General features: G+C 39.4%; 1 protein-coding gene and 1 long non-coding RNA gene across 2 annotated transcripts in view; one reads left to right on the forward strand and one right to left on the reverse strand.

Moving 5' to 3' along the window:
- The window catches only part of ext1b (exostosin glycosyltransferase 1b), a 144,449-nt gene that overhangs the window by 1,339 nt on the left and 130,368 nt on the right, over window positions 1-12,742 (reverse strand). The window contains exons 8-10 of the mRNA XM_008422746.3: window positions 4,913-5,002; window positions 2,262-2,422; window positions 397-568 (exon numbers count right to left, since the gene is read on the reverse strand). Of these exons, the coding sequence (XP_008420968.1) occupies window positions 397-568; window positions 2,262-2,422; window positions 4,913-5,002 (423 nt within the window). The remainder of the gene's footprint in view (window positions 1-396; window positions 569-2,261; window positions 2,423-4,912; window positions 5,003-12,742) is intronic.
- Window positions 2,728-5,143, forward strand: LOC145553778 (uncharacterized). The gene is made up of 2 exons (XR_014089821.1): window positions 2,728-3,272; window positions 4,873-5,143. It is a non-coding gene; the product is annotated as an uncharacterized LOC145553778 (long non-coding RNA).

The following is a 12,742-nucleotide window of genomic DNA, read 5'->3' on the forward strand; positions in this document are numbered from 1 at the left end:
ACGGCTCAGAAGAAGGAAGAAAATCAAAATAACAACTCAGGTTCTGGTCCAACGCTACAAGCTTCATGATTTACTGCATTAGTAATAATAATAAAGTTACTTTGGTGCTTCCTCACCTGCCCCATCATGGTCTATTAGTAATAATAATAAAGTTACTTTGGTGCTTCCTCACCTGCCCCATCATGGTCTATTAGTAATAATAATAAAGTTACTTTGGTGCTTCCTCACCTGCCCCATCATGGTCTATTAGTAATAATAATAAAGTTACTTTGGTGCTTCCTCACCTGCCCCATCATGGTCTATTAGTAATAATAATAAAGTTACTTTGGTGCTTCCTCACCTGCCCCATCATGGTCTATTAGTAATAATAATAAAGTTACTTTGGTGCTTCCTCACCTGCCCCATCATGGTCTCCTTGTACTGCTTCTTCTGTGTGATCTTGATGGGCGGCAGCTTGGTGACGGCCGACACCAGGAAGTTCATCAGGATGTCCTCGCAGTTGGCCAGCTGGTCCACCATGTTCTTCAGGCTGCTGGGCAGGTAGTGGGTGTACAGGAAGTGGTAGTACCTAAGAGACGGGAGCTGGATTAGGATTACGCTGAGATTACACAACAGAGTTCCTCTATTTGGGATTTAAATATGGCGGCTACTGACAATCGGATTTAAAAAATTGGTACATTTAGCTTCATTTAGAGTTGAGTAGTAACTAGTTACATTTACTCAGTTACTTTTACATAGCGAAACAAAACGATAATATTGTTTATAGCAATAACTTCTGGGACAATTTATCGTTCAACAGTTGTTATAGTGGTGGGAGCTAACCTGGACTGATAGATGGAAGGATGAATGGACAGATGACTAGAAGACACTTTTAGAGAACAGGATAGGGAGTAAGTGGTGGGATCTGGAGAGACGAGTGTCTTCCATATTATATTTCCTGAATGATGCTTCTACTCCAGCGTGATAAGAGCCATATTAGGAGTGATTAGGCGGTGCTGACTGGCTGACTCCGGCCTGATGTGGCGTCCTCCTACAGCAGACTGAAGCCATATTAAAGCTGACAGGACATCAGGTGAGCCTCATGTAGGAGCTACAGAGCTCTGCGTTCAAGACAAATTGACTCTTATTCTAAAACGTAGTCAGTGTCAAAACCCTGGTTTCCTGAGGCTGTGCTCCACTGAACATCACATCTACTTTATGAACTGCAGATCACTGCTTCAAAGCGCTCCATCAAAACAGAGACGAGCTGGAGGGGATTCTCTGCAGACTCAAAGTGGGCGTTTCTAGAGACTGGCTAAAGATTGACTGATTGGCTACTTCCAGCAGCAGAAATATTTCAGAAACTTGTAGAAATCATCTCTGGTGACTGCTATAAAAAGTTGAATGAGAAAAAAAGAAGCTAAGGGTACAATTTCTTTGTCTCAAAAACCAATTTAAGTAACTTTTGTGTTTTTAATGTGTTTTTATTAGTTTTTAACTACTTATGCAAGTTTTACATTATTTCAGTAACAATAACGGCTTTTGTTTTTAATGTAATGAAAAGGTATCAACATCCTCTTCCTACTCTCATTTCTGAGAAGTCGCTACTGTAAAACTGCATGATTTATATTGATGCTCTTATTTTGAAATGTAATCGGACATACCCTATTAAGAGGCGGAAGGAGAAGTTATGGAGACGCTGCTAACGTCTGAACGGCTAACACAATCTGTCTGCCGTTATTACATCTAAGTGGGACAATCACACTTAGATGTAATAAGTGTGATCACACAAAGTCCTCTGATACAGTTTTACATCGTTTCAGTAAGCAAAACGAATTTTTGTTTTATAATAGCAAGGTATCAACATTTCTTAAAAATCGCTACCGATTTGTTGATGCTCTTATTTTGAAATATAACCGGATGTTCTGTTAAGAGGGGCGGGAGGAGACGTTATGAAGACGCTGCTAATGTCGGGCCATCTAACGCAACCTGCCTGTCGTTTTAGTATCTAAGTGTAACCAACCAAGAAGTCTTCTGATATCCTGGGTTACATTAGAAAGCCCGTAAAACGAAACTGAAAAATAACAAATGATAAAAAGTCCGAATCCATAGAAGTGAACTATTTAGTAAAAGAAAAAGTCGAATGACGGACGTTAGTTTCGTCCAATCAAATGCGGCTTTTGAGAAACGTCTTCCTTTGGAAAAGCCTACTTCGTCTGTAGACGTTGCCATTTATATTATGTACCATTTACTTAAAACCTACTTGTGGAGAAGAGCCGTACCTGTGGAACATGGCGGCGCCGGTCAGAACCATAGAGTAGTCGTTGGTCCATTTGGAGGTGTAGCCCCAGCGCTCCTTGTTGCTGTCCCAGAAGTGGCTGCGGGCCGGATAACCCACGATCCGCTCCGGAAAACTCTGCCAGACGGTGAAAGCAAAGTCCACCTGGACAAAACGTCAACAAGGAGGAGAGAATTTACCGTCAATATCATGAGGAAAAAACCCAAACAGATTTAAGCTGGGTTGGTTGGTACACTTTTCAGTAAAAATACAGGCACTTTTCAAGTACGTTTTCAATCTTTTCCAGCACCACACTTTACAAATTAATTAAGAAACTATTTCAATTCACTATTATATGACGTATTAGTTAATAACATCTTCATAGTATTCAACATTGTACGTAAATTAAACTTGTGTTTTGTAATGTCTCTCACACACCATGTGCCCGACTTCTCTGAGAAAAAACACAAATAACACCCACAAATTGTGGGTAAATGATCTTAATGCTCAAATTAAATAAAGTTACAAAACAAATCTCTAAAAATAGGTTTTGGTAGATTTTTTGGAATTCACCAAATATAAATAATTTTTATAATTCTAACAAACCTAAACGAGAAGAAGTTTAGTCTGATTTTTCTTCAGACTGAGAAAAAAAAAGTTTTGTGTGTCTTTTTATTGGGTGTATAAAAATAACTGGTTTCACCTGTAAATAATGCTTTTGAAACATGGATATCAAGGACTTTCCAAAACTTGAATACACCTAATTGAAATTCAAGGATTTCAAGCATCCGTATGAACTGTGACTTTAAGCATTTAGTTAACTATCCACAGTAGAAATTACTTAATTTCAGTTATCTGATTCAAGAAGTAAAATACAAAGTGATACATTTAAGGGTTAAATTAAAGCTTCTACGGAGGTTTGTGGTAAATTGAGTCACCCCTTGTTGCTAGGAAACAGGAAAAACACTGATCAGGTAACCAAAGAGGACAGCATCCTTTAATGAAGTTGGTAAAGGTAAGAAACATCATGGATAAAGTGGTTAAGACTTTTATTTCTTTAAAACATATTTTTAACTTTTTAAGGTGAATTTAGTTCATCATAAGCAAAGAAAAGTAGGACAAAAATCTCCTGCCTTTAAGGGGGGCAAATACTCTCTCATTTATAGGTTTGGATTGTTTTTCTCTCACAATTCGTTTGATTACTGAGGTTATCTTCGTGAAACAAAAGCAAAAACGGGCCCAGTCCCCTCCACTGCGCCTCACATAAAACTCTGGAGTAAACAGGAGGATAAAAAGAACGACTTTGTTTAGATGAAAGCCCAAAAGCGTCGCGGTGAAGAAAAAGTTTTCCTCTGAGCCGACATTAAAGCTGCGACTTCTAAAACCCACGGAGAACAGTTTGTGCTCAGCTATCTTCATGGGAGGAACACAGGTGGAATTAGTTTTGGGTGATGGATTCCTGCCTCCCTCGGCTCTGCCATCTTGATCCGCACCAACAGCCTTTTTATGAGATCTAATTCTGCGCTCTTCAAAGCAGCATCTGGCTTCCCATGGTGCTGCGCCAGAACTCGTCCCCAGTTATAAGAAAAAAAGAACAACAAAAAAAACACCAAAACCAGGAATGATCCTGGTACACTTTTCCACAGCATGTGGAACAAACAGAAACAAACAACAAAATCACTGCTGCTCCCAATTAGGCGAGCGGACAAGCTCAGATGGGTTTCCAAGAGACAACAAACTGAACAGAAGTGAACGTAAGACAAGACATTTATAATTAAAACCAGAATAAAGATAGTCTATTAGGCAAAACTCACATTTTGCACATTTTTATACGTCTGTTTGGGTCTCAACTGATTCTAAAACCAGCCAAGCACTTAAAAAACCCACCCTGCTGTTTTATGGCAAAAAGTTAAAGATGGTGTCTGGAAAATGAGTCATTTCAAAAACCTAAGTCACACATCAGCAGGCACTGCCCCTCACCTAGCAACCCCAACCCCTCACCTAGCAACCCCAGCCCGTCACCTAGCAACCCCAGCCCGTCACCTAGCAACCCAAGTTGAGTTCCAGAATAATTTGATCACCTGAATAGTCCATAGTCAACCTGAATAGTTACAGTCAATATATACACCACTGAATATAAAAATATCTAAAAAAAAATATCCAAAAATATAAACAACTGTATATCAATAAAGTACCTACAGATAAAATTAAGTAGAAATACAATAAATAGATCCAGAATATGGTCTTTTTGTACGTACGGTGCACATTTCACAGAGCTAACTAAAAAGCATGTGTGATTTATTTGTTGTTGCTGTAGTCATGTTGGTTGTGAAAGAAGCTCCACTTAAGCTTTTAAAGATGTACGGTTGTATAATTGCGCATCTGTTTGCTGAGTGTAAACGTTGAGTTGGGGGCGTGGCCAGAAACAGCTTATTTGGATTTAAAGTGATAAGACGCCTTAAAACAACACCATTATGAAATCAGCTCAAAATAGGCAGAACTGAACAAACTAAAATCTCATTATACGATTTTGAGCAAAAAACGTAGTGAACATGTTTTGTATACATCTACCCTAACATGTTCAAGGAAACATAATAAAGGTGTTTGATCTGCAGGTAGCCGAACAGAAAGATGGCGGCTGTGGTGAGGAGTTACCTCTGTGGTGGACAACACGGTGTCTTCGTCCAGGCTGAGGACAGCGTCGGTCACGATGGACTCGTACGGCAGGAAGCGGCTGCTCATGACCTGCAGGGAGGAGAAACAGAACCCAGAGTGAGAAACGAGCCAGAACAGCTGCAGAACCGGGTTCATAAAGGATTATTTGGTTACGAAGCTCAAAGAGACAGAAAGAGCAAAGGGAACTAGATAAATTCTCAATTCATTATACATAGTTGGATTTTTCCTGCTCCTTTTGATGATTATAGTTTAGAAACTAAAAATCTGATCTCAGGGCATTTTATTATTACATGCAACTAGGGCAAAAACAATTAATCAAATTGTAAAAAATCATTAAAAAACAATTATATACAACAGAAAAATATACAAATAAATAAAAGGAAAGGCAGCAGAAAAAGAAAAAAATATTTTCTCTTTTATCCCAAAAATATGTTCAAATAGGGTTCTGCAAATAACAAAACTAAACAAAAACAATATCAACTCAAAAACAATTTGTATTATGATTAATCATAACTGAAATAATCATCAACTAATTTTGTAATCAATTTATCATTAACTGAAGTATATGAACTCAAAAAAAGGCTATTCGCTGAAAAAATAATATTCAGAAAAGTAATTTAGCCAAACAAAATATATGTACATTTTGCATTTAAAATCTAAAAAAACTTTGTCTATGGATACGTTCATGGAAAATTGAGTGGAAGGAGGAAGTGTAGAAAACAAAAGCGCCTACACAGAATGCTGCGTGTTTGTATAAGAATTGATCTTATTTATTTCACATAAAAGAAAAGAGTGTAACAGAAATGTCAACAGGAGGTTTGAGGAAAGAGATGTGTTTAGGTCATGATAGTTAGAACTGATTACAGAAACATGTTTGGAGGCACAGCAGTGATGTCACTGAGAAAATGACAAACACATAGTCGACTAGCAAGAGAGCAATGCTAACAAAAGCCTGGGATCCAAACAGTTTATTCCAGATTTCTACGTCTGAAAATGACTCATCATCTGAAGCCAAGACAGACAGCAGTTCACAGTGAATTTACAGCAGCGTAATGCTAATACGTCTCCATGGAAACCTTTCAGAAGAGCACAAGCCATTGTAAGAGTCGCATTTCAACAGTAAAATAACTTCCTGTTGATTCAGACACTCAGCTGGCAGTTCTTCCTCTCATCTTCTGCTAATTTGGGTCGAGTGGCGACTAAACAAGCCGGAGCGTTTTTCATTTAGCCTGGTTGTTTGTGTAAGAGCAGCAGGAGCATTAAAAATAAATCAACACCAATGTTCATACAGGGATGCAAGTTATTGATTAATGAGTCAATCTTATTGATCTGCTAATTTCATAAGCGGCCATTTTCTTACAAACCTGAGTTTTCTCTTGGAACACGAGGCTGACCGCTTTTTCATGAAATGATGGGGAAATTGATTTCATAATAACTTAAAAACAGAAACATTGTTAAATTTTAACATTATTTTGTGTCAGCTGTTTTAAATACTGACCGAGTAAAACATTAAATTGTGGTTTTCTCACATTATTAAACTTAAATAATTTATAAAACATAACAAAATAGAAACTTCTTAAGCTGAGTGAACTTCAGGAGCTCGTTGAGTGTTTATATTTATGACCAGAACCACATGAAATAAACTTTTCATCACAAACCGGACTCTGTTTAGACTGTTTCTCTTTCCTGTTCTGGCATAGCGCTGCCACCTTTGTTTCCTTATCAACTTGACCCACTTAAGGGTGACCCGTGGTGCCCTCTGCTGGTTGGAGACCAAACTACAACACTGAAAAAAGCCTAAGCAAACATCATTAGTTAACTGACAAGAATTAATTCAAATCTAATTAACCATTAATTGACAATTAATAAGTCTTAATTGTTTGGATGCACTAACGCAATATGAAAAGGTAAAACAAAGGATTTTCCTGCCAGCATTCCTGGGATTCAACTGCAGACTGATGGAGGTTTAATTGCTCTCAGTGACTGAGGTCATGCATGCAGACGGAGCTGCAGGCTACGCATGGATCTGAAGGAAAACCAACCATAAACCAAGTTGAAGCCAGCAGACGCATGTCAGATGGTTATCAGGTCCTGACAGAAATACGGCTGCAGCTCTGCTGACTCAGCAGCCACTGAGAAGGACAGGTAGCATCCAGATGGTTATCAGACAGTCACTCCTCTCCAAAGACACGAACAGAACCAGAACAAAGTCTGAAGTTGAATTAGAGCTGAAAGAATCTAGGAAGAAAAAGGATAATTTACTTTCCTGACTCACAGTCAGTCAGAGCTGCTTGGGATATAAGTAGATTTCTCATTTAAAGAAAAATGGCAGATTTAGCTTTAAATGTGACCTATTACACTTCCTTGAACAGGTTAGGATAGATCTATGGTCTATTCAAAACATGTTCATTACATGGTTCTGCACAAAATAATTCTCAGATCATGAAATGTTAGTCTGGTCAGTTCTGCCTGTTCTGGGCTCCTTTCAGAGTGAGATGTTTTAGGGCCTCTTGTCACTTTTCTCCCAATAAATCCAACTCACAAGAAAAGGGCTGCAAGTAGATTTGCAATTGTGCAACAGTACATCTATGAAAAGCAGAAGTGGAGCTTCCTGCACAACCAACAGGAATGAATCAAGTAGTTTTTGGATGATAAGTTAACAACTATATACTCGTCTTTTCCAGCAGCCATTGTACAGCGCACACAGAGGTAAAACCAGCTGATCAAAATGTGCTAGAGCTCTGCTGGGGTTGCTAGGTGATGAGTGGAACTCTACCAGGGTTGCTAGGTAACAGCGCAGTGTGCATGTAATTTGTCTTAACCTTTGGAAGGAAGGCTTTTGAAATGGCTAGTTTTTCTAGACACCAAAAAACTTTAAACTTAATACCAAAAGCTGCCTGGGTGTCTTCATTTAAGCGCTTAGATTGTTTTAAAAAGCAACTGAGAACCAAATGGAAGAACAAAACTGTGCAAAATATCACATTTAGGCATGCATGGATCAGCCGCCTCCCTTCAATCTGGACAGAAAAATGCACCCCGAGATGAATTCAAAAATAAATCCCCTCACTCTTTAGCTCCTAATATCTAAGGCATGCATTTTTAATGGCGCCTCACACATTCACAGGATTCAGGGGAGACAACAGGCCATGACAACAACAAATGGCGGCTTGGAAAGAGGGGAGGGAAAAGCAAATCTCCTGCTCCTTCCTGCAGGGTGCGGCCTGTCGTTTTCAGCAGTGATGTAGTGCTGAAACAAGTTTCCATTACTGCTGCAGGCGCTTCTTTTCTCCTTTAAATCAATAAAAACACAGAAACGGACCCAGATACATGCTGCAAGTCTTGCGTTATACATGTGGCACAAATTTACTCTTCTCCTCCACGCCAGTTTGAAAGCAGACTACGTACATTTTGCAGCAGAAGAAGCCGGCCTGTATTATACATGACAGCCGCTGAATATTTACAGGAAGCGGAGCGAGTGATGGGAGTGGAGCAACATCTTGAGGATATTTAGATTGAAACGGTTGCAGTGATGAAAGGAGGAGAAAAGAAACAGCAGATTCTTGATGGAGATTTGAACCGGATGTGAGCTGCAACTCCCACAGCTTCACACAAACACATGGGTTTAATTGGTGCTGATACGCACACACACACACACACACACACACACACACACGCAGACACACACACACACACACACACACACACACACACACACACACACACACACACATGGTTCTGTCACGTTTTCCAAGCTAAAATCAAAACACAGAATCCTTAATTCATGATTTTTAATCAATTATTTATGTGTTTTTAAATTTTTTAAGTATGGAACCGGAAAGAACTGCAAAAATGAAGAATGGATGATGGATAGATGGACAAATGAATGGATGAAAGGACAGAAGGATGCAAAAATGGACGGGGGAATGATTGGATGAGAGTAAATTCTGGAGATGAAGGGATTTCCTCGTCTGGATCTGGGGAACATTTCAATTTGTGGTCTAGTTAAAGTCTCCCTCACATTAAAGCCAGTAGAGAGGAGCCTCTGATCCAGAGCTCAGCAGCTCCTAAAGGTTCGGCCTTTTAAAGGAAAACACCACCTGCATGGAGGAGACGGTCCCATCCTCTGTGCTCTATGCTGGACCGTTTCCTCCAGGAACACCTGCACTCCGGGACCGATCTCACCGTCCGCAGGTGTAAATCACTGCTGCAGCTGAGGCCGGCAACACGCAGAAACAACACGCAGCAACAACACGCAGCAACAACACGCTGGCAACATGCAGCAACAACACGCCGGCAACACGCAGAAACAACACGCAGAAACAACACGCAGCAACACGCAGCAACACCACGCAGCAGCAACAACACACAGGCAACACGCAGCAACAACACGCAGCAACACCACGCAGGCAACATGCAGCAACAACACGCCGGCAACACGCAGAAACAACACGCAGAAACAACACGCAGCAACACGCAGCAACACCACGCAGCAGCAACAACACACAGGCAACACGCAGCAACAACACGCAGCAACACCACGCAGGCAACTACCAGCTTCATTGGCAGATTATTTCACTAAAACATGGAGAAAATGTCTTATTATAAGGTAAATAATCTGCCAATGTGACAAGTACTTTTTATCAATATTAAATAACTATTGACTTAAAACAAGCTTCTATTTCTTGCTGAAAGTTATTTTTGGTTTGGTTTGGCCTTATTTCAAGTGTCCTAAGATATCTGCACTAGAATCTGGACAAAAACTACTTGGTAAGATTATGTGTTTTTGCAGTGCATGAGGAAGGGGAAGGGATTTCCTTTGCTCATATTGAGTTGATGTATCTGTGGAAAACATTGATTTGACTCCAGCTTGCTCTCACGAAGCGTCCAGACTCTCATCACTTCAAGTGTTGCTCGTATTTCCAGCGTGTGAGCGACAGACAGGCGAAGAGGGAAAATCAGAGTTTAGAGGAAACGTGAGAAGCTCTTCGCCCTCAGTCTCACTTCATCCTGTGGCCACAAAGAGAGGAAACCAAACAATCCGTTCTCCTGCTCTCCCTCTTGTTTTTCCACCCAGAGAAGAAGAAAACAAGAGACGAGGAGACAGGAGAGTGACAGCGAGACAAACAAGGGAGCGAGACAAAGGCAGGATGAGAGGCTGGTGTTTGTAACGTTAGAAGTGAGACGTATCAGCCTGGGGCTGGTGCTGCTCTCCAGGAACGGGACTCTTCTCAGCGGGAATCCGCCTGCAGCAATCCGGCTCCTCCTCAGCGGAGGAGGAGGGAGGACAGGGAGGACCAGCCGACCGGACACTTAGCAACAAGTGGGGATCGTATATTTGGCCGATTAGGGTTTCAGGAAGTAAAAATTTAAAATGAAACTCAGTTTTTTGCCGAGAAACTGACTAAGAAGGTTATGTTGGGTTTAATCTTTATGTTTTTGTGTGAATTTTTACATTTTTGTGCAATTCTGGTAGCTTTTAATCAAGCTCTTTTTATTGGTGTTTATTTAAACACAGCAAAACAATAACAACAGAAACCACAGAAATCCCTCCCACCTCACCAACACTGTACCTGCTCTGTACCGGTAAAGCAGCCAATGCCAGTTTCAGGTTTGTGCAAAAATGACAAAAATCTATCTGCTGAAATTCCTTCAAACATAAGATGTAAATGGCTGCCATTTTTTTAAACAGATCCTCTGACTGCACTGCAAAAACACAAAATCTTACCAAGTGATTTGGATTTAATTTCTAGTTCAAATATCTTAGAACACTTCAAATAAGACAAACTAACTTAAAGTAACATTTTAGCCAGATAAAGAGGCTTATTTTAAGTAAATAACTCCTTAACTGACTCTCTTCTGACTTTTAAAGCACAACTAAAACTCATCTGTTCAAGTTAACTTCCTCTCTTTAATTTTGTTAGTTATTTGGTGGCTTTGTGTTTTTGTAGCAGTTTTCTACTGTTTAATTTGTGTTTTTAATGTTGTAAAGTGTCCTTGGGTGTTTGAAAGGTGCTGACAAATAAAAACCATTATTATTATTATAATAATAATAATAATTATTATTAATAATGATGAAAATGTACTAGTTCCATCTGCAGACAAATTAACTTATAAGCTGGGGAAAAAAAGTGATAAATTAAATTATCTGCCAGTGGAACAAGTGTGTTTTCATTAATATTAAGGAATTATTATTATCTTAAAACCAGCCTCTATATGTTGATAAAACGTCACTTTTATGTCAGTTTTGTCCTTAAATACATTGAGATATCTGCACTAGAAACTAGACCAAAAGTAATTGGTAAGGTTTTATATCTTTGCAGTGTCTAATCTTCTCCAAATGAATGCAACATATCCTCGGTTAACCAGCCTCCGTGTGCTGGAGGATGTGGATTCCTCCATCTAAAACCATGAGTCTCCTGGCCAGTAGAAAGCAGAAAGATGACATAATCTAGTTTGGCATCATTTTTCCTAAAACCGTCCCACTGCCTTCCAGTTCGGTCAAACGGCTGCAGCGATTCGGTTTGGTCCAACTTGGTCACTTTGGGTATAAAAGCACGGCGGTCTGATCCGGACCAGACCGACCGTTTTGTTCTGCTAATAAAAATGATTTTCTACAGAAAAACGATGAAGGAAGACGGTGAAATAAGGAAGCTGCAGGATAAAGAAGGGATGGAGAAAAGAAAGCCCTGCCTGCGTCTCCCTCTGTGGGGTGAAGAACACAGCTTGGCTCGCCGCAGTAAACACAGAAACACCACAATCACAACAAACCACAGGCCGCCTGGCGCACACACACACACACACACACACACGCAGGCAGAACGCTGGGCCCGTTCTGCTCACTTTTTCAGACGCTGAGGCCTCCTGTTATGACTGACAGCTTGGAATAAACCACTGAGAGTCACGAGAAGGGGAGGAAAACCACAAACCCGCCTGCCGCCGCCGGCTGACTGACTGACAGCGGAGAGGAAACCACTTCCACTCAGGTGAGTCTGAAGCATCGACATCTATAATTCAACAAACTGAGCGATTCCTCAGTAGATGAGGGATTTATAAAGAAGAAGTGGGAACGGTCAACATGTTCTCCAGGTTCTACAAACATGTTTTATCGTCAAAAAGCGAAATGAAGAAGAGCTGCAGCCGCTCTGAGCGTTTCACTGATGAAGCTCTGCAGAGTTTAAGGTTTTCTTAAATCACAAACTGCAGAAAATCCTGGTAAAGATGAAGAAAAAAAACTTTAAAACAATCCAGCTTTTATTCCAAGCATAAATATAACAAAAGCAGAGAAATTAGAGGTTCATTAAACAAGAAAAACCTGAATATTTTTCTGATAATTAAGGATCAAAACCAAAAAAAGAAAAACCTAAAACATTTTTTATTTTAATTTTATTTCAAGATTTTTGATTTTTGCTAGATTGAAACAATTTTTTAAATCTAGAAATGAAAAGTTTCATTTTGAATACTTTATACCAATATTGTCATATTAATATAAACTTACTAATATGACAAGAAATAAAACTTCCATAAAGTTTTGAACATAATTAAACGGGAAATATCCAGAAAGTTTAACCTCTGTAGAAGGTAAACACAGATTAACAAAAAATAATAGTAACACAATAAATTATAATATTATTATTTAAATGCTATGTAATAATAATGATTATTCAATATCAGCTTATTGAATAGTAAAAATAATGTTAAAGTGACTAGTAACAATAATATTTTGTCAAACTGATGTTCTGCTGAGTTTGTAGGATTAAATACTGGAGATCATTTTTGTTGGCCAACTACAGTTTTCAGCCGATTCTTTTT

Source organism: Poecilia reticulata, chromosome 11 (genome assembly GCF_904066995.2).
Source record: "Poecilia reticulata chromosome 11, P_reticulata-male-v2, whole genome shotgun sequence".
Taxonomy (NCBI): Eukaryota; Metazoa; Chordata; class Actinopteri; order Cyprinodontiformes; family Poeciliidae; genus Poecilia; species Poecilia reticulata.